At 42.1% G+C, this 21,926-nt stretch overlaps 1 protein-coding gene across 5 annotated transcripts in view; it reads right to left on the reverse strand.

The window, feature by feature from the left end:
* Positions 1–21,926, reverse strand: part of DOK5 (docking protein 5) — a 138,191-nt gene that overhangs the window by 16,830 nt on the left and 99,435 nt on the right. For 3 of the 5 annotated variants that reach the window (XM_061631221.1, XM_061631217.1, XM_061631220.1), the window contains 2 exons: positions 18,060–18,180; positions 11,576–12,635 (listed from right to left, as the gene is read on the reverse strand). In XM_061631221.1, coding sequence (XP_061487205.1) covers positions 12,577–12,635; positions 18,060–18,180 — 180 coding nt within the window. In that variant the 3' untranslated portion in view covers positions 11,576–12,576. Of the gene's footprint in view, positions 1–11,575; positions 12,636–18,059; positions 18,181–21,926 lie in introns of those variants that run through there. The other 2 variants (XM_061631219.1, XM_061631218.1) reach the window with 1 other exon arrangement.

The raw sequence follows: 21,926 nt of genomic DNA on the forward strand, positions 1-21,926 counted from the left end.
GGCGGGAATGCACTGCATGCTGGGAGGGCTGTTACGTGAGCAGCAGCAGCTAGCGCAAAACTCCCACAATCTTCCAGTTTCCCAGCCTGCTATCGGAATTTTTCAGGTAGCATTTATTATGGAAATTAGAGCTAAACTTCCAATACATTCCACCAGAATTCCAGAGCTACTCGTTATGTCGTGTGAAAGCTCAAATTTTATGCGCAAATTAACAGGAAATAAAATGTCAGAATAACGGAATAAAGTGCAGTGTGAAAGGGGCCTGGGGCTCTCTGGGTGATAGAGGTACAGGGCTCCTCATTCCCATACCATGCCCTGGATGGAGCTCAGTGTGCTAAAGCAAGGAATGTTTAAAAAGGGAGTTTTTCAGATTTCAAATCACTTAAAATATATCCAAAGCAGAGGAGGGATTTGTTATAGATAAGAAACAATGGTTTAAAACCATTAACAGTGTCTTCCTATACATATTTACGCAGAAGTACACCCCACTGAATTCAGTAGGGATTACTCTCGGGTAAGCGTGTTTAGGATCTCAGCCTTATCCTAGATCATCAGGGGTTAGGACTCAAACTTCCATCAGCCACAGGCAACATGGCCAATGGTCAGAGAAGATGGAAGTTCTAATCCAGCAACAACTGGAAGACCAGAGGTTCCCCACCTCTGTTCTAGATCAGCCTCTCCCAACCTTTGGGTCCCCAGATGTTGTTGGACTACAGCTCCCATCAGCCCCATCCAGCATGGTCAATGGTGAGGAATGGTGGGAATTGTAGTTCAACAACATCTGGCAACCCCAAGGTTGGGAAAGACTGCTCTAGATGGTGCTTAAACAGAGACCTAACAATAAGACTATTTCAGGGACTAAGAGAAACACATTCTCCTTGGCTGCTTTCCCACTGCATTTTATCACATTATTCCAATGATTTCTTACCGGGTACTGTGTGCATTTTATTTGATCTTTTACACAGGCTACTTTCACACCGCTCTTTATGCCATTATTCACTAATGGGCAACAAAACTTGTGGTTTAAGAACTTACCTATAGCCAACAGATATTTCTATCAAACTTTAAAAAGCAGAGAAATTGGGCAGCTATAGTGAATGCACCAGGGGAGCGGGAGTCCTAACCTCCTCTCTGAGATATTGTACTGCCCTACAAATCTGTAAAAATGCAAACACAATTTGGATTGGTCTTTCACAGTCCAATCCACTTCCTGTGTAGCTTGGAAGAATTTGGTTTAGCACTCATTTCCATGATAAATGATTCCAGAAATAATCCATGTGCAAGCTTGGGAACCCAAAAAATCGTGGGAGTTTTGCAATAGCTTCAGCCACTCATGTGACAGGCATCCCGGCATGCAATGCATGCCCACTCTTTAGACACATGTCAGGGTGTTTTTTGGTTTTTGGTGGGGTGTTTTGCCTTATGAAAATTGTACCAATATTCTGGTGTCGGCATGGGTGGCAGCTTCCCCTTCCTCCTTTTCCCATATGCACCTCTATGTCCAGACACTAACCCACACAGTGAATTATGGGGGAACTTCGGTGCACATGTATATAACAGGTGAGGGACGAAAATAAGACAATGTTAGTTGAGCAGCGTGAAAGGCATTTACGCAAAATGCTGGCATATCAGCCGAAAAAGCCACAGTTCCTTAACATAACAGGTACTGCATTGTAAAAGGAATTTTAGAAATCAGGACAGAAACACTACCATTTTAGTCCTAAAAACTGATGCAATAAGTCCCATATGTGAAAGCAGCCTTAGGCTTCTGTAGATCCTGTTTATACCTCCTACTTCTGATCATGAGATTGTCAGATAAATATTTCAGAACCCTTCAGGATTCCAGTGAATGCAGCATGCTATGTCAAAATTCAATCGCATGCACATACAAACACACACATCATCTCATCATCATTATATGCAAGCCCTAAAGGACAGAGGAACCTATTAGAATTCATCTCCAAGCAACCTTTTGGAAACCTTTCTCCCAAAGCCAGGGGCTGTCTGGTCTACCATTCTCTCTCCTTCTGTTTAGCTAATGACCTCTCTAGCTAATTCATCTCACAATAGTGGAGCGATAAACCATCTGACGAATTGATTCTGATCATCAGTAACCTCAAGTACATATTCATCTACCAGGTTGGACAGCTCTTTGACATGAAATGATATTCAATTAATGATATTCAAGTCATAAGATGAATGCAAAACATTTGAAAGTAGTATTACTTCTTCAGGCTCCCCCTCCCCTGCCACAGCTCCAGTGGAAGCGAGGCAGATATCAGATGCTGTTGATTTAAGGTGCTGCCATTTCAAGGCCAAGGTTATGGAGTTTCCCATCTTTCTTATGATTGGATTGCTCAGGGCCAGCACCAGAGGGCAGTCAGATCAGACCCTGCCCGAGGGGGGCCCTGAAGGGCCCCTCCTTAGTGTGGGTGGGTAGCACTCCCTTCTGCGATCCACAACAGCATCAGCTTCCGACCCTGCCACAGATTGCAGAGAGGGAGCTCCCAGGCACCCCACCTACTACCGCGCAGGCCCAGCCTGCACACCCTACCTAACGTTTCTTTGAAGTAAAATGCTGGTTGCACTGCATGTGCATGCCTGCCATCAACCAAGATGGCGGCCGAGGCTTCCCTAAGGGGCTGATGCCCCTGCTGCCATCTTGGTTGACGGCAGGCATGCGCGCACACCATGGCCAGCATTACTTCAAAGGAAAGGTAGGTGGGGTGTGTGGGCTGGTGCCGGGGCCCCAGCATGCCTGACACCAGCCCTGGGACTCACATGTATGTATGTATGGTATCAGTCACTGGTGAATGTATTCTGGATGAAGTCATCTAATGAACTGCCACCTCCATGATAAACAAAAACACAAACAGATGTTGTCACTAGCCAAAGCGAAAGTGCTGGCAGGATAAGAATTCCAAGATCGCAATCTATTTAGTCCCAGATTGCTGTTTAAACCCCTTATTTATGTGAGAAGCCCAGTCCAGAGATAAATAACATTTTAATCTTTGTGCCTTACAGTATAAATTAAGCTGCACAGAATTAAGTAGAGCTGTGCAGAATGTTGTAAACAATGGTGATGTATTGATTTCCCTCACTGAGGAACATGATGCCATTTAACTGCCCTTTATTTTACATTGTTCTTCTTTGCCAGAACAAAGCCGACAAGGTGCACCTTTCAAAGTTCCAATACTTCGTTTACATAGATAATAGGATACCTCATTTTTCTATAGCCTCTTCCATCCGGAAGGATTCCAAGGATTACAAAGTTGATAAAAACTGCAAAGTCAAAGAATATCCTTATCCATTGCCCACCCATCAGGCTTGCATAATTATTGTGCATCAGATGGCCTACAGGAGGTCTGTGACAGGTTGTTCAAATACTTTGTAACCATTTTTCATAAGAACATAGGAAAAGCCTGCTGGATCAGGCCAGTGGCCCATCTAGTCCAGCATCCTATTCTCACAGTGGCCAACCAGGTGCCTGGGGGAAGCCCGCAAGCAGGACCCGAGTGCAAGAACACTCTCTCCTCCTGAGGCTTCCGGCAACTGGTTTTCAGAAGCATGCTGCCTCTGACTAGGGTGGCACAGCACAGCCATCACGGCTAGTAGCCATTGATAGCCCTGTCCTCCATGAATTTGTCTAATCTTCTTTTAAAGCCATCCAAGCTGGTGGCCATTACTGCATCTTGTGGGAGCAAATTCCATAGTTTAACTATGCGCTGAGTAAAGAAGTACTTCCTTTTGTCTGTCCTGAATCTTCCAACATTCAGCTTCTTTGAATGTCCACGAGTTCTAGTATTATGATTTATTTATTTATTTTATTTAATTAAGCTTATATACCGCCCGACTAGCAACAGCTCTCTGGGCGGTGAACATTAAAAATACAATAAAAATAACACAAAACTGTACACAAAACTGTACAGTCTAAAATCAAAATATAATAATTTACAATTAACAGGAATTAAAATGCCTCAGAGAAGAGAAAGGTTTTAACCTGGCGCCGAAAAGATGATAGTGTCGGCGCCAGGCGCACCTCCTCGGAGAGACCATTCCATAGTTCGGGGGCCACCACTGAGAAGGCCCTAGATCTTGTCACCACTCTCCGGGCTTCCCTATGAGTCGGAACCCGGAGGAGGGCCTTCGTAGTAGACCGTAGTGTACGGGCCGGTTCATATCGGGAGAGGCGTTCCGACAGATATCATGGTCCCGCGCCGTATAAGGCTTTATAGGTAAGTACCAACACTTTGAATCTGGCCCGGAAGCATATTGGAAGCCAGTGCAAACGGGCTAGCATAGGTGTTATATGCTCAGACCGCTTAGTTCTTGTTAGCAGTCTGGCTGCCGCATTTTGCACTAGCTGTAGCTTCCGAATCGTCTTCAAAGGTAGCCCTACGTAAAGTGCATTGCAGTAGTCCAGACGCGAGGTTACCATAGCATGTACCACTGATGAGAGGTCCTCCTTACTCAGATAGGGACGTAGCTGGGCTACCAACCGAAGTTGGTAGAACGCATTCCGGGCCACCGAGGCTACATGAGCCTCAAGTGTGAGGGAAGAGTCTAAGATGACTCCCAGACTACGCACCTGTTCCTTTAGGGGGAGTGTAACCCCATCCAGGACAGGGTATATATCTACCATCCGATCAGAGAAACCATCCACCAACAGCATCTCAGTCTTGTCAGGATTGAGTCTCAGTTTGTTAGTTCTCATCCAGTCCATTGTCGCAACCAGGCAACGGTTCAGCACGTCGACTGCCTCACCTCAAGAAGATGTAAAGGAGAAGTAGAGCTGCGTGTCATCAGCATACTGATGACAACGCACTCCAAAACTCCTGATGACCGCCCCCAGCGGCTTCATATAAATGTTAAAAAGCATGGGAGACAGAACCGAACCCTGCGGGACCCCACATTGGAGAACCCACGGTGTCGAGCAATGTTCCCCAAGCACTATCTTCTGGAGACGACCCGCTAAGTAGGAGCGGAACCACTGCCAAGCAGTGCCTCCAACTCCCAATTCCGCAAGCCTCTCCAGAAGGATACCATGGTCAATGGTATCAAAAGCCGGTGAGAGGTCAAGGAGAATCAACAGAGTTACACTCCCTCTGTCTCTCTCCCGACATAGGTCATCAAACAGGGCGACCAAGGCAGTCTCAGTGCCAAAACCAGGCCTGAACCCCGATTGAAATGGATCTAGATAATCGGTTTCATCCAATAGCGCCTGGAGCTGGTCAGCAACCACACGTTCCAGGATCTTGCCCAGGAACGGAACATTGGCTACTGGTCTGTAGCTGCTGACATCCTCTGGGTCCAAGGAAGGTTTTTTCAGGAGTGGTCTCACTGCCGCCTCTTTCAGACAGCCAGGGACCACTCCCTCTCGTAAAGAGGCATTAATCACTTCCTTGGCCCAGCCAACTGTTCCTTCCTTGCTAGTTTTAATTAGCCAAGAGGGGCAAGGATCCAGTACCGAAGTGGTCGCACGAACCTGTCCAAGCACCTTGTCCACGTCCTCGAGCTGAACGAACTGAAACTCATCCAACAAAACATGACAAGACTGTGCTCTGGACACCTCAGTAGGATTAACTGCTATTAAACAGGAGTCTAAGTCCCGGCGAATGCATGAGATCTTATGCTGGAAGTGTTCAGCAAATTTATTACATCGAGCTACCGATGTATCTGCCGTGTCTTGTAGGCCTGGATGAAGTAGGCCACGAACCACTTTAAAAAGCTCCCGTGGGCGTGAGAGAGATGACTGAATAGTGGCGGCGAAATGTTGTTTTTTTGCCGCCCTCACCGCTCCTACATAGAGCTTAGTAGAAGCACGAACCAGCTCATAATTGCATTCGTCGGGAGTTCGTCTCCATCTCCGCTCAAGCCGCCTCCTGTCTTGTTTCATCGCTCTCAGCTCCGGAGTATACCAAGGAGCTGTATGAGCTCTACATAGGAGAGGGCGCGCAGGAGCGATCGTGTCAACAGCCCGGGTCATCTCTGTATTCCACAGATCGACCATGGCTTCGACAGGAGCGCCAGTCTTATCAGCTGGCAAAACCCCCAGAGCCTTTTGAAAACCTTCAGAATTCATTAGTCTCCGGGGGCGGACCAATTTAATAGGTCCCCCACCCTTGCAGAGGGAAAAGGCTACTGAGAGAGGGAGAAGAACTTTTCCCTATCCACTTTCTCAATGCCATGCATAATTTTATACACTTCTATCATGTCTCCTCTGACCCGCCTTTTCTCTAAACTAAAAAGCCCCAAATGCTGCAACCTTTCCTCGTAAGGGAGTCGCTCCATCCCCTTGATCATTCTGGTTGCCCTCTTCTGAACCTTTTCCAACTCTATAATATCCTTTTTGAGATGAGGCGACCAGAACTGTACACAGTATTCCAAATGCGGCTGCACCATAGATTTATACAACGGCATTATGATATCGGCTGTTTTATTTTCAATACCTTTCCTAATTATCCCTAGCATGGAATTTGCCTTTTTCACAGCTGCCGCACACTGGGTCGACATTTTCATCGTGCTGTCCACTACAACCCCGAGGTCTCTCTCCTGGTCGGTCACCGCCAGTTCAGACCCCATGAGCGTATATGTGAAATTAAGATTTTTTGCTCCAATATGCATAATTTTACACTTGTTTATATTGAATTGCATTTGCCATTTTTTCGCCCATTCACTCAGTTTGGAGAGGTCTTTTTGGAGCTCTTCACAATCCCTTTTTGTTTTAACAACCCTGAACAATTTAGTGTCATCAGCAAACTTGGCCACTTCACTGCTCACTCCTAATTCTAGGTCATTAATGAACAAGTTGAAAAGTACAGGTCCCAATACCGATCCTTGAGGGACTCCACTTTCTACAGCCCTCCATTGGGAGAACTGTCCGTTGATTCCTACTCTCTGCTTTCTGCTTCTTAACCAATTCCTTATCCACAAGAGGACCTCTCCTCTTATTCCATGACTGCTAAGCTTCCTCAGAAGCCTTTGGTGAGGTACCTTGTCAAACGCTTTTTGAAAGTCTAAGTACACTGTGTCCACTGGATCACCTCTATCTATATGCTTGTTGACACTCTCAAAGAATTCTAATAGGTTACTGAGACAGGACTTTCCCTTGCAGAAGCCATGCTGGCTCTGCTTCAGCAAGGCTTGTTCTTCTATGTGCTTAGTTAATCTAGCTTTAATAATACTTTCTACCAGTTTTCCAGGGACAGAAGTTAAGCTAACTGGCCTGTAATTTCCGGGATCCGGGATTCATCAGCTGAATCATTTTTCATCAGCTTTGTAACCATTTTTTATCAGGTTTTGGGCTATCATATGTTTGTATTCATAAGAACATAAGAAGAGCTTGCTGAATCAGGCCAATGACCCACCAGGTCCAGAATCCTGTTCTCACAGTGGCCAACCAGTTGCTGAGATTGCAACTGCTTATACAATGATTACATGGGTTATAACCAATAGTTACATTTAGTCCACACAGCCAGAAATTTTAGAATATGGTTGTTATATTACACACTGTGCTTGCATTGCAATGTTGAAAGTGCATATAATTTGGGGTCATTATTGTACATTCTATTGACTACAAGCCATAGACCTATTTTTGTAAAAAAAATTAAATTCTTACATACCTATGTGATGTAAATATATTATGTTCCTATTATATTATCTTCATTTGGACCTTGACTTTGTTCATTCATTTGTATCCATTGATTGGTCAGGGACTAGGTCTGGTTATGGGAGGTCTGTGCCAACATTTTCTTGCAGTCTCACTATAGAAAATGTGTTCACACTCAATTCTTCCTAACACCCTCAGTCTCCCGTTTCATGTATGGATGTGATGCTCCAGACTGTTCGACACTGTGCACCTCACAATTGTTGCCAACCTCTTCTACTGTTACTTTTGGCTTTTTCTGTAAATGCTGTCATGTGACATTTATTCCTATTGCTCTCAGTGTGTGTTGCATGTGTGTATTACATAGAGCAAGAATCAAAGATGCCTGTGAAAAGTGCTTCCACATGACTATGAAGGAAGCTCTAGCCAGAACCAGCTCACCAGGTGAGTTGGAGTCACTGTGCTAGCTTCCTGATTGGTGGGTCACTGTTGCTTACAAGGAGGGGCAGGAGGTCATCATGGTGGCAATGCACTGGCACGAGCACAGGACTGGCACCACCAGGGCATTTGCATTACGCTGACCTCCCTACCACTTTACCCCACCTGGTAAGCAACAGCGACCCACCTGGCCAGAAAACTAGCATAGTGGCTCTTTCCCACCCAGCAAGTCACTTCTGTCCTACTTCCTTCTGGGGACAGCCCCTAGAGTCTAACAATATGCTATTTTAAAGGGTTCCTTGCCATTTGCAGGAATGCCAGGGGTTGCAGTAAGATGTTATCAAGGGGATTGGCGCAACTCCCTTATGAGGAAAGGTTGCAACATTTGGGGCTTTTTAGTTTACAGAAAAGGCAAGTCAGAGGAGACATGATAGAGGTATATAAACATATGCATGATGTGGACAAAGTGGATGGGAAGAAGTTTTTCTCCCTTTCTCATGGGAGAACTCATGGGCATCTGGTCAAGCTGCATGTTGGAAGATTCAGGACAGACAAAAAAAAAAGTACTTCTTCACACCGTGCATAGTTAAAACTATGGAATTCATTCCCAGAAGAGGCAGTGATGGTTATACAAGAGTAGACAGATTCATGGAGGATGATGTCTAGTAGCCATAATGCTTTGATTTGGATTCCTGCATTGAGCAGGGGGTTCGACTTGATGGCCTTATAGGCCCCTTCCAACTCTACTATTCTATGATTCTATGGCTATACTCTGCCTCCATAGTCAGAGGCGGTGTGTTTCCAAATACCAGTTGCTAGAAACCGCAGGAGGGGAGAGTGTTCTTGCACTCAGGTCCTGCTTGCATGCTTCCCATGAGCATCTGGTTAGCCACTGTTAGAATAGGATGCTGGATTAGATGGGTCATTGGCCTGATCCAGCAGGCTCTTCTTATGTCCTACTATGCTACACAAGTTAGAGGTTTCTCTTCTTTTGAGCCATGATGGTTTGGGGGAAGGACCACAGTTCACTGGTAGAGCAGCTGCTTTTCATGCAGAGGGTTCCAGGTTAAATCCCTCACATCTCCAGGTAAGACTGGGAATGCCCTCTGTATGAAACTCTGGAGAACTGCTGCCACTCACTTTAAACAATACTGAGCTAGATGGACCAATGGTCTGATTCAGTATAAGCTAGTTTCCTATGTTTGTAATATGAGCTTCTGCTGCATTCAACAGTTGTCTCAGTCAGGGCCAACAAGTTGTTCTGCATCCATATTTCTCTTGCTTGTTTTTTTCTTAATGTCTTCTCTTTTTCTTTTACCACCTTCACATTAAGTTTTGGGCACCTATTTCATTGCACAGTTTGATTTTCACTGTATTGGTTAGCTGCATGTGTACAAGCTTCCATTATATGACTTCAACTTTATTAAAGATGCCTATTGCAATATTGTTTATTTTTCTCAGCTTCACAAGTTTATAAGAAATGTCATCCTTGATTTTGAGTTTGAAAAAGAACTTATGTACATTATCACCTCTCAATGTGTCACTGGGATGTATTGGACTGCTCTCTGTGGGCTATTTGTTCTTCCCTCCATCAATGTGTCCTACCAACGTCACATTGGCAATGCATTTTTAGGAATACTGTAAGATATTGGAGCAATTTTTGGCTGGGACAAGGATAATAACAGGATGAGCCCATCAGAAAACTAACTTGGTAATTGACCTAAACCTCAGAATATGGCTGAAAGAGAGTAGGGAAGAAGGTGAAATTCAATTCAGCTTGCACTTAAGACCAAATCTATCAATTCACACTTTCCAAAACAGTATAAGAACTTGCCCAAATTTTGCAGTGCAGTTCTCCAATCAATGCTTACAAGAATGCATAGCGTTGCACACCACCCCAGTCTCCGAGCGGTGAGAATTTTCCAGGGGTCCCTGTACTTACCCAGGGTTTGGTTTCCTTGGGAAGAATGTCAGCAGTCTGTGGTGTCTTTGTGAAATATGGTTTATTTATTTACACACATTCCAACCTGAGCTTAAGATGGATGGATTCAAAGCATCAGCAGTCCAATATCTTGCTTTTTCATCAGGCTTACAGGATGCATCCTAAAGCCATGGTGTAGGGAGCCAGCCTCTCTGCATGTCTCTAGCTCCCAGCCTTTCCTCAGACTCAACTCAAAACACAAGCCCCTCCTTTGGCTGCCGGAGGGGGGGGGAGCTATCCTGAAGAGTTTCAATAACAATAGGATCTCCCTGGCCCATTCACCAGTTAATGGGCACTTGGCAGACCCATTAGCCCACCTGGCCACTCTATTAGGCTAACAAAGGAGACTCATCTGACCAACAGAGCCCAGATCCAGGTGCAGAGTTCCTAATCAGAGGTTGGAAGGGGTCTCATAGAAATCAGCCCCCAAACCCATAACAATATACTAGGGAAAAGTGCACATTAAAATGAATACATTAGTGAAAATAACAAACGAATATACATTACATTAGGAAAAACTGCCTGCAAAAATATATACATTAGTCAAAACTGTGGACAAAATGTGTTTATTTGGAGAAATTCACACTCAAATGCTGAAAAACTATCATGAGCATTTAAAAAACATGCAAAGTGCTGCAGAAACCTGGAGAACTGAATTTAAGATTTGAAAAATGAGAAATAGAAAGAACCAAAACTGACAGATCCTTCCATCCCTAAAGGATAGTATTTGTTTTTAAAAAAACTAAAATAAATATAATTATTAATACCTTGAAATATGGCATTGCCATTTGTTGCTTTAATCCTGCAAAGGTAACCTGTGTGTAGAAGCAAACTTCTGCATATACAATCAATGCAAGAGTATATATGCATCTGGCTGTACATTTATATTGCATCATGATGCTCATTTGGCCCCCATTGACTTAGTTGGCTGCATCTTTAAATGAGGAAGGGGATATGAATCTCCCTCAGGCTCCACTTATTATTAGATATGACTAATTACATGTAACTAGAATTGCACTGAGGCCTCTGACTTTTTTTTTAGCATACCCACTGTAACCACCAGTACATTTGTGAAAGCCTCAAAGATGGCTGCACTCAAGGAGTTCAAGCTCCTTGCATGTTGGCTGTGATCTGATGTGCAAATGCTTGGGAGTAAGTCCCACTGAACCCATTTTTATAGGATTTACAACTTGAATCAGTTCCATCACCTTCACCTTTGTTCCAGTTTTTACAAACTAATGTTTTGAATATGAACCTGAGCAGCAGGAAAGCTTGTTGAAAATCCAGACATTTCCCCTTTCTATATCATCACTGATAGGGTTGCCAGGCTCAGGGCCTGAGACTGATCCTGTATCTTTGGGAGATGAGAAAGTCAGCCAAGTGCAGGTGTTCTTGCAATACTGTAATGAGAAAAACCACAAGGTGGAATTCTCCCTCTCCCCTCCACAACTTTTAAAGATACAGCAGACCTCTTGGTTGCCAGGCCCTTGTGGTTTTTCCCATTATAGTGTTGCAAGAACACCTGTACTTGGCTGACTTTCTCTTCTCCTAAAGATACAGGATCAATCTCAGGCCCTGAACCTGGCAACCCTAATTAATCACAGATAGCCCAAACTGAAGATGCAATTATTTTGATCCTGCTCCTAGCTGATGTCCCAGTAGAAATCCATACTTTTATTTATTTATTTATTTATATCCAAAGGAACCCAGGGTGGCAGAGCTTCATCTCCATTTCTCCAGCACCTGTCAATCAGAGGTATGATTGGTCAATATGAGTCAGCAAATATTTGGAGGTTTTGGTCTGTGATCTAAAAAAATATTGAAGAAATCATACAATCTGAAAGCCTTTCAAAGTATTCCAAATATGATCTTGCAAATGCTGTGTTGCACACTTATTACTTGGATATGATGCTTCTGTTAATGTTCTCAATCTGTGGCTCTCACAAAATTTGCATGCAATATTTCAAGTGATGTGGCAAATGGCACTTTATTTCTAAACTTCTAAAAGACATATTTAAACATAGGAGTATGAAATAAAACATAACAAGACAAGAGAATTGTCTGTTGATAACTTAGATGAGTCTTAATCAGACTTTAATAGACAGGGACAACAGATTCCAGTTCCAAAAAACTGGTCACCATTCTGAAAAGTGCTATGCTCAGTGATGAATCAGGACACTGAAGTTAAAGAAAAATATACAAATATTACATGTAGTTTATACATGTAAATGACATTATCTAAGATACCATCAAAATGAATCTTGAACAACTGATAGCATAAGACAAATCATCAACAGTTATCAATTATATTAAAAAAAAATCACACACTGAAGAAGAGCTTCTTTCTTCTGGATGTAACTATGAAATACAGCAACTTCCCAATTTTATCTCTAAGCTGTATAACTTTTGCCTGAAGATTAAAAAATAACATTGCAGTCATAATCCATTCTTCCTTACTTCTGTCTGCTTCATTATTGTTGCACAATTGTTAATGAAAGCGGATCAGTCCACCCTAAAACCACTCGTTTTAAAAGTCTTTGTCTTTTCTTTATCAGTGCTCTGACCGATAGGTGGGGAAAGTTTCTGTTCGATGAATCTTCAACGGACTATCTTCTCCAAGTCAGATCCAAAGGGGGGAGGGGAGGAATAGCAAGATATCAGTCCAACTATCATACATTTTGGGTCTACATACATGGGTGGGGATTACGTGGCATTGCAGTTGTTGTCAGACTCCAGCTCCCATCAGCCCCAGCAAGCATAGCCAATAGTCAGCGATGATGGGAGATGGAGTTCAACAACATCTGGAGGGCCACAGGTTACCCATTACATTATTATAAAAGTATTTACATACCATCATCTCATCTCTGCTGGGAGGAAGGGCGGGATATAAATCAAATAATAAATAAATAAAATAAATAATAAAATATAACGACAGTGTAGAGCAATAAGTATGTAGTAAAACATAACACACCTTAAAAAACAGTACAAAATAATCATTCAAATGACTGATTTGACTAATGAAGACAGTTTTCAAATAGCTGCATAGGCCTGCGTCTATAGCTGTGGCAGATGGATGTAATGAAGACAACAGTACTTCCATTTTATCTTTACTACTCTTTACAGCATTTGATTTTCACTGTTGAAAAGAGAAATGTTTACAAAATGAGAACAAGATTTCTTGGATGGCTTAATGATCCGTAATAAGCTCATGAGGAAGACTACGGAGTCAAACACAGGTCAGCAGTCCAGTAAGCCATTAGTTACACTTGAACAATTTCTGTCACAGGAGTCAAGGGTTTTGCCTCTATACAACTGCCTGTCACAACTATCACTAGGGAAGAATTCATTACAGATTTACCTTTATCATAAAGATGAAGATGTTTTCTTCAAGTACACCTATTTAACTAATCCTGACTTAACTGCTGTTGTTTTAATGGAATTGTTTTATTGTATATTTTAATTATGGATGCTTATATTTTAATGGGATTATTCTGCTATGTGTTTTAATTATGGATGTTTATATTTTAGTGTCTGTGCAACTGGTTTTTACACTTTGTAAACCACATAGGAGACTATTTTGTCATTTGGCATTAAAATAGAATCATCATCATAGAACTGCTATTCCTTTGAACTTTCTTTAAAATATTAGACTAATGGATTATATGGGATTTTTTACTACCATACCCCCTTTGTTTCTTAGTTGGATTAACACTCCACATTTCTATTTAATAGAATTTTTCCTGATTTTTTGGAGATTCTCTTTACAAAGTGGCAAACGTAATGATAATCATTAATCTTTATTTTTTAAAACCATTTATAAACCACTTAATATTTTTAAAACCTCTAAGCGGTATATGATAGTGAAACTCATACAATACCATTAAAACAAAAATGCAGCATAAACAGTGATATAAAAACATGTAAAAGCATATAAAAGCAAATAAAACAAAACTTAAGGAGTTTCACAACACAAAAAAACAGTTTAAAAGTTTACAAGTTTAAAAGACTGAAATACCTTAAAATTAGCTAGCACATCAAAACAATAGACCCCAGTGTGTGTGTGTGTCTGAAGGATTGCCTCCTTCCCTACAAACCCTCTTAGGTGTTAAGATCAACAGAAGGTATCTTCTTGGTGCCTCCAACACCCTAAGAAGCAGAGCTTGGAAAAGTTACTTTTTTGAACTACAACTCCCATCAGCCCAATCCAGTGGCCATGCTGGCTGGGGCTGATGGGAGTTGTAGTTTAAAAAAGTAACTTTTCCAAGCTCTGCAGTAAGAAGCATCGTGGATGATGGCTTTTGCTGTTTGCTGAAGACACACCTCTTTAGCCTGGCCTTTGACAGTTAATAATTGTGTGATATTTGTGGGACCACCTCTATCGTTTGATGTACATTTATTGATTTGTTTTAAATTGCTTTACTGGATTTTAATGTCATATGATTGTAACTTACCCTGGGGACCTTACAGTGAAGAACAGTTAAGAAATCTCTTACAAAAATAAATATGTGTGTATTAGTACTGGGAGCAATAGCCAGACATAATCTTTGCAAGTGTGCTATAGCAGTTAATATTGCATCCAGGCATCCCATATTACTATCATCATTCAGTTGCTTTCCTCACAAAAGCAACCCAAAGTGATTTACAACAACAAAATTGGTTGGACCCAAGGAGACGCCTGTGCTTTGGGGACAATGGATTCTTTGGTGCCTTTCAGCGTCAATGAATCATAGTGTGCCCTTATTGCTTTTGACCAGACCAACTTTTCTGTCCTGTGCATACTGCCATCTCGCATGATTCCTTGTTGTTGCTTTAATTTTTGCCCACAGGTTGGGAGACTACAATTCCAAAGTGGATTTTCATATGCTTTTCTACTAAGGGCCAAGCTCAGTGGTAGAGCGTCCGATTTACATGCTGAATATCCCATGTTCAATCCCCAGTATCTCCAAGTAGGGCTGGAGGAGGGCCCTGACTGAAATCCTGGAGAGCCACTGCCAGTCAGTGTAGACAATAAATGGACCAATGGACTGATTCTGTATAAGGAGTCCTATGTTCATATATATGTTGCTCTAAACATTACATTAGTTGCCAACACCAGCCCTCACATATCCTACACACATCAAAACCTTACATATTACTTCATCCACAGTTTGCACATTTCAGATAAAAAATGGCTATCTTCTCCAAAAATGAACAGGAGAAAAAAAACCCTATTGTTTATTTTTCATATCTCTAGGATATTTTTATTCATTTTATGTGCCTTAAACATTGGAATCATGCTGTAAGTAGAAACTGTTGAGCAGAGATGGGGATTTTCAAGAGTCCCTCCCTCTGTAGATCAGATTTAGAAACATGAAGCAGCTGCAGGAACTTCAGCTGAAGCTAGGAGCACCCATCTTTCCCGTCCCTGACAAATGAAAGGCTATATTGGATGTGAGTGAACATGCTTATCTTGGCCACTAGATGTCCTTCCGAGATCATAAGAAACATGCTGCATGGTGATTACCTGCAAAAAACTTTTTTTTACAAAAAGTCCTACCATCATATGTGAGGAGATATAAGGTAACACATACGCAGTCCTTTTGCAAACGTCTAGGATAGCTATAGAAATGGAAGGAAGTAGCTGTTCTGCTGAGAATGAGTACAAGAATGTTCATAGCAAGCCTGCTAATCTTTTGGTTTATTAACAGCTTGGGCTTGGCTTACAGCATTAGCTTTATTAACTCCCAGGTGTTAACAACTGATATATTATAGAGAATGAGTAGGGGGACCAATAGAGCCACTTGTAAGTCCTACTGTAGCTCACTATCCTGTTGGGACCAAAACATGATGGTTTCTGACAAGATTTATGATCTGGCAGAACAATCCTAAATCATCACAATTGTCCCTTTTCACTTTTCCTTTTGGCTGGATTCAAATGATACAGTGACTAGCGCTGTTACCCTCCCCCCAAGATCAGAAAAGGAGAGGACTTTGGGGTGTGTATGCCTGTGTGGTTCTTTCATAAGTTACTCTTTTGATTAGATGCCCCCCTTTCTTTAGCACTCTAGAAAGCTAACCGCAGCTCAGAAAAACACTGTGAAGCAAGGCTGGCTGATGCACAATTTGGAAATGGTACCTCTGGGAAGATGTAATGATTTTGCACCTTTCCAAGGGCATTCCTGAGTCAAGAAGATGGCATTTGACTTTTGCATCCCACCTTCAAGTAGAAACTTTTGGGCAGAGAAGGGAAATCCTGTTCCAAATGTACTGAACTGCTGCAGGTCATCCAAAACCTGACACAATTGGTGTGGAGAAGATGTAACGATGGCTCTCTCACAGCGGATCAGGCAATGGATCTTCATAACCTCCACTAAACTTGTACTGATCACTGAGAAAGACACAAGCAGTAGAATCCTAACACCATTGGGTTGTATCCAGTGCAAGTCCTACTCAAAGTAGAACCAATGAAAATTATGAACATGACTAACTTAGGTCCATTAATTTCAGTGGATCTGCTCTGAGTAAAACTTAGTTGGATACAACCTTTTCTCTCTTGCAGACTCAATTTCTGCAATTAGCTGAATCACAGGAAGAATTCCATTATTGTTGTTTATATTGTGTCATTAACATTCATGGTGCTTTATGGATAAATCACTAAGGTGGTGATCCTTCCTAGAGTTTACCATCTACATTTGAACCATGGAGGAAAGAATGCACATGTGGTTCCCAGGCTGTCACCTATCCAAGTGCTACCAGACTCAGATCTGGTGATACCCAGAGGGGTGACACCCAGAGCTGCCGTGGGGGCTCCCATCTGGCTGGCGCAGAACCCAGGAATGCGCAAAACCCACGCAAAGGCGCCCGGAGTCCAGACCAGAGAGGAAGCAAGGGACGTGTGAAGAGGAAGCGGTCCCAGGAGGAGGAGGAGATCTGTCGGGAGGAGGCTCCGCCCCCGGCAGACGGCTGCCTGCCGGCTCCCTCGGCTCCCCGACGTGGCGGGCCAAAGGCAGACTGCGGCCAAGTGGGCAGGTGAGCCCTTCCATGTGGTGGGCTGGGTCTGGGCGGGGCTCGGGGGAACATCCTTGCCGGCCTGCCACCAGCTCGGAGCCGCCAATCGTGGCATCCCAGCAGCCAGTCAGTGCGGCCGTCAGGCCCCGCACTGGGTGACACCAACCCTAGTGACGCCACTGCCAGCAAGCATGGTCAAAGGTCAGAAATGATGGTAGTTGTAGTCCAGCAACATCTGGAGAGCCAAAGGTTCCCCACCTCTGAGTTAAGGGATTAAGCCACAAGCTTCAAGAAATAACTATGATTTGAACCACAGTTTGAAGAAAGGCTGCTTCCAGTTTTGAAATGTGTTAGATCTCTTGGATGCTCAGATCCAGTCAGCCATTTTTTACAAATGTATTTTGTTTTTTAACAAGGAAAATATTGATGTGAAAGCTAGACAATATGAGGCAAACATCACTGATGTTTATCACTGATGATATGCATCTATCCTTTCAGTGAGAAAATGTCTTCCAGTAAGTTGATCAGTGTTGGCTCACATGTGGCCATGGCATGACATCAGCAAACCTCAGGCTGATCTGCTCCCTCTTCTCCCTCCTTCCTTCCTTTACACTCTCTGTTTGTCTCCTGAACCTCCTGCCATAACATCCAAATTGGCAAACTGTAGTTTGTGCTTGTTGTTCAACCCCAAATTGGAAACTATGGTTTGAAGGTGGCTTCTAATTTTGGTTTGGAGAGCAAGCACAAACCACAGTTTACTGACATATGGGTTACCTGAAATGGGAAGTTAGGAAGAGAATAGGTACATAATGTGAGGGGAGGAGGGAGCATGCAAGCTCATTCATGGCACACTAAACTAATATTTTATTTATTTATTTATTGCATGTGTATACCGCCCCATAGAAACAATTAAAAACATTAAAAACAAATATACAAATTTAAAAACACATTTTTAAAAAGCAATTTAAAAAGTATGGCAATACATGTGAAAGAGTGCACTTAACCAATACTTTGGGTTATTTTGGAATGATTACATCAGCTTCCTACCTTGTAAGCCAAAGAGTTGTCCAGTGCTGTGTTGCCGTGTGATGTGTTGCCAATATGCACTGCGGGGCAATGGGACCATGGTGCCAAGGGAAACAGCCCTGTCACTCATTTTCATCTGTAGCTGAAAGAACATGCAAGAGACCCTGTGATAAATACATGGTGATAGTATTCAATCATCAAAAGCTAGCTTGGGCTTGTAAAAGCTTTATCTTTTTAAAAAGAAACACTTTGCAAAATATTTGATTAATCACTGATATTAGATTAATGACTTGCCACTATTTTGTGACATTGTGGTTAGTCCTGACTAAGTAAAGGTGTTGGCCAACTGTGGCTTTCAGATTTCTTCTGCCTCTCTTATGGACCAACATGGATACCTTTGCTTTTTCTGTGACTGATAAATATAACTTGAGAAAATAGCAAATGTGCTTGACTATTCTGATTTTGATGATTAAGGCTGCAATCCTATACACTGAACCACAATGAACTCTACAAGGGAGACCCAGTGATGTGCAACAGTGAATTCTCGACACCAGCACCGAGCTGCAACTGCAAAGTGTAGCACAGCTAATATTGCCACTTTGGGCTCCCACTTGGAAGAAAGGCAAGATATAAATAAATAAATAAACTGAAGTCACTCAGGCACTCAGATGACACACTGTGAGTATAGCAGGGGAAAGACAGTTCATTCCTTGCTTGTGGAATGCTCACCTGGCACCATCATTAACATCCTTTCAGCACCAGATAAAAACCTAGCTCCCAGGAATTTGATGGACTATGATAAATGTTCTGCTGTTTCCTGCTTCTTTGGGGTGTGTTTATGGGTCAATGTAATGGCTGTATTGTAATTAGGGATGGGATCTGTTGGCCCGTGCCAGTTCAAATTGGGCCAATATGTAAGTCCCTTTTTCTGCCTCGCAGAAGGGGAAAAAAGGCCTCGAACAAATATGATCACAAGGAAACTACAGGCTAGATTTCTTGCATTCAGATGGAAGAAAAGACAGCGACAGAAGGTAGTATTGCATAGAGGAAGATAAACGCAAGGCAGGATAGAGAAAAACAACAGAAGGAGCTGAGGATCAACATAGAGTGAAGGAGGAGTCTGGCACCCAGGAAAACATGAAGAAGCCAATCTGTAACCCCCAAAGAAAGAAAAGCACTGAATTTATTAGTGATGTGCCTCTGACAGAAGCATAAAGCACAACTTGCTGTCCAAATTCAACATCTCAAGAACTAATTCATCCAAGAGATGTATGCATTTATATGTAACTGGAGATGCTGGTATCTCCTTCTCTTGCCTTCTTGACCCATCTTAAGGCATGTCTACATTAATATTTTATAGTAGGTTAAGAACAGTTAACTATCAGGACTTCCACCAAAGAACCTAGGGAACTACAATTACTTCAAAAAGAATAGTTAATTAACAAGTTTCACAACACTAACACTTCTAGAGATTTTTGGCAGAATATGTATACACCAAAGTGTATTTACTAATGTGTATTCCATTTCTTTTCCAAGATGGAACACAAGGGTTCCAAGATGGTCTCACCTTCAGCCACTGACCAGACCCAGACCTGCTTAGCATCAATAAAATTACTTCATCACATGCCTTCTGATCATGCACTGGTACAACAGATGGATGGACAGACAGGCATATTATGAATCGTTTATTTATTTGTATAGAATTTCTATACTGTTTAACACAAAAATCTCTAAGCAGTTTGCATAAGAGATAATCAGAAGAAAAAAATCAGTATCAGTTCGTGTAAAAATACAATAATAAGATTTGTATGAGACTCTCTAACAACTAAGTAAAAGCAGAATAAAACTATATCAGGAGTTGCCATTGTGGCATCCTCAGGCACACATGTGCCCACAGAGGCCTACCCTGGTACCCACAGGTTCCCTTCCCCTTCTCCTTCCCTCCCTCTGCTGAAATTAGCTTGAATGAAGCATGCTATTGTAGCCAACAGAATATGCTGTGGTGTGTGTTTAGCTGCAGTATGCGTGTGGGGCCCACAGCAGTTTTTCCAGTTTGCAGAGGTGTCCACTGGCCCAAAAATGTTGGCGACTCTTGCTGTATATCATTAAAAAAAAAAGAGTAGTGCAAAAAAAATGAGACAAGACATCTTACAAAGAGTAAAAAGGTATCATCCTCACCCACAAGTTTGCAATCTGGACATAAACATATCATGCAAGCAGTAAAGAATACATTAAAGTTACTTAGGGTCTCCTGTTTACACCATAACTAACGTGTGGCATATCAAAAGGGTGGTGACCTTCAGCTACGAAAATGCAAAGAGAAACAAAGGGAGACAGCCAACAGCTTTTATAAAATACCTGGCCCTCATACTTCTTGCTATCACTTTACTTCTGAGCTCCTGATGTATTCCTTGAAATGTTGCTTAGAAGAGTTTCCAAGAATGGCATCTTCTATATCTTTACATATTGAGGGTGGTATTCAATCCTAGCCCTACCCAGAATAGACCCATTTAACTTAATAGACATGACTAACTTAGGTTCATTCATTTCTGTGGGTCTACTCTGAGTGTGGATTAGTTGAATATATAGTCTCTGTTTCTAGATGTAATCCATGAGAATCGTTTGGTACTTTAGTACCAGTGAAGAAAAAGAAAACTGTAATACAGAACAGCTTTAAATCTTCACATTTTCCTCTTCCTCCATTTTATGGTTTCTCTCTAGCTAATGTATGACCTTGGCTGTATTGATTGAAGTCTCATTTTGAACGTCTAATTTCTTCAAAGCTCAGCCATTCTACTCAAAAGACAAAAATAAATAAATGAAATGAAATCAAATAGTTATCTTTAAACACCCACATCTTATGAACACTGAATCACTCTACACGACAGGGGTTTCCACCCACACCGTGCTAAATAAATATGGTCCCTCAAGCAATGCTTCAACAGAACTTGTAATGTTATCCTACATCCCAGTGTCATGGAAACAACTGGGAATCTATTTTAGGAATTGCAGAACTCTTGTCAACCATTGCATTTAAAAAAAAAAACATTTCTCAAAGCACACCCCTCATGATTGTGATTTCACTGTTAACTCCTTTTCAGTGAGAAAGGAACAACAGTAAACATTTCTAACAAGAGTAAATACTTCTGATTTGCAGACAACATAAGATTCAGTAGAAAAGCTGGAGAAAAATATTTAATAAAAAGCCAACAGAACACTTGAAAAAAATCCTTTCTCTGAATTTCCAAGTGGTTAGAGTGTTGGACTACGACCTGGGAGACCAGGGTTCGAATCCCCACACAGCCACGAAGCTCACTGGGTGACCTTGGGCCAGTCACTGCCTCTCAGCCTCAGAGGAAGGCAATGGTAAACCCCCTCTGAATACCGCTTACCATGAAAACCCTCTTCATAGGGTCGCTATAAGTCGGTATTGACTTCAAGGTACTCCATTTCCATTTGTATGCCACTTAATTGTAAATAATAATAAAAAACAACTCTAAGCAGTTTGCATATTTATTAAAAGTAGAATTTTAAAAGAATCAAAATATAAATATAATCAGCAGTTAAAAATATACAAATGATGTATTAAAATGCATGTCAGGTTTACATATCTGGGTTGGCTTGCCTAAACAAAAACATTTTTAGAAGGTGCCTGTTTAATGTCAATGGGCAGGTAGTACCTACATATATACATATATGATAGGTATATCAACCAGCAACATGTCCTCTCGACCCTTGCCCTTCTTTGCTTATTAAAGCTTGCAGAGGGGGTATGACTGAGTGGATCCAGGATGTGGTCAACACGTCTTTGTGAGAGGGAGTGGTCCCAGATACCCTGAAAGAGGCAGTGATCCGACTGCTCCTGAAAAAGCCCACCCTGGACCCATT

The sequence above is a fragment of the Rhineura floridana genome, chromosome 6 (genome assembly GCF_030035675.1).
Source record: "Rhineura floridana isolate rRhiFlo1 chromosome 6, rRhiFlo1.hap2, whole genome shotgun sequence".
Classification (NCBI taxonomy): Eukaryota; Metazoa; Chordata; class Lepidosauria; order Squamata; family Rhineuridae; genus Rhineura; species Rhineura floridana.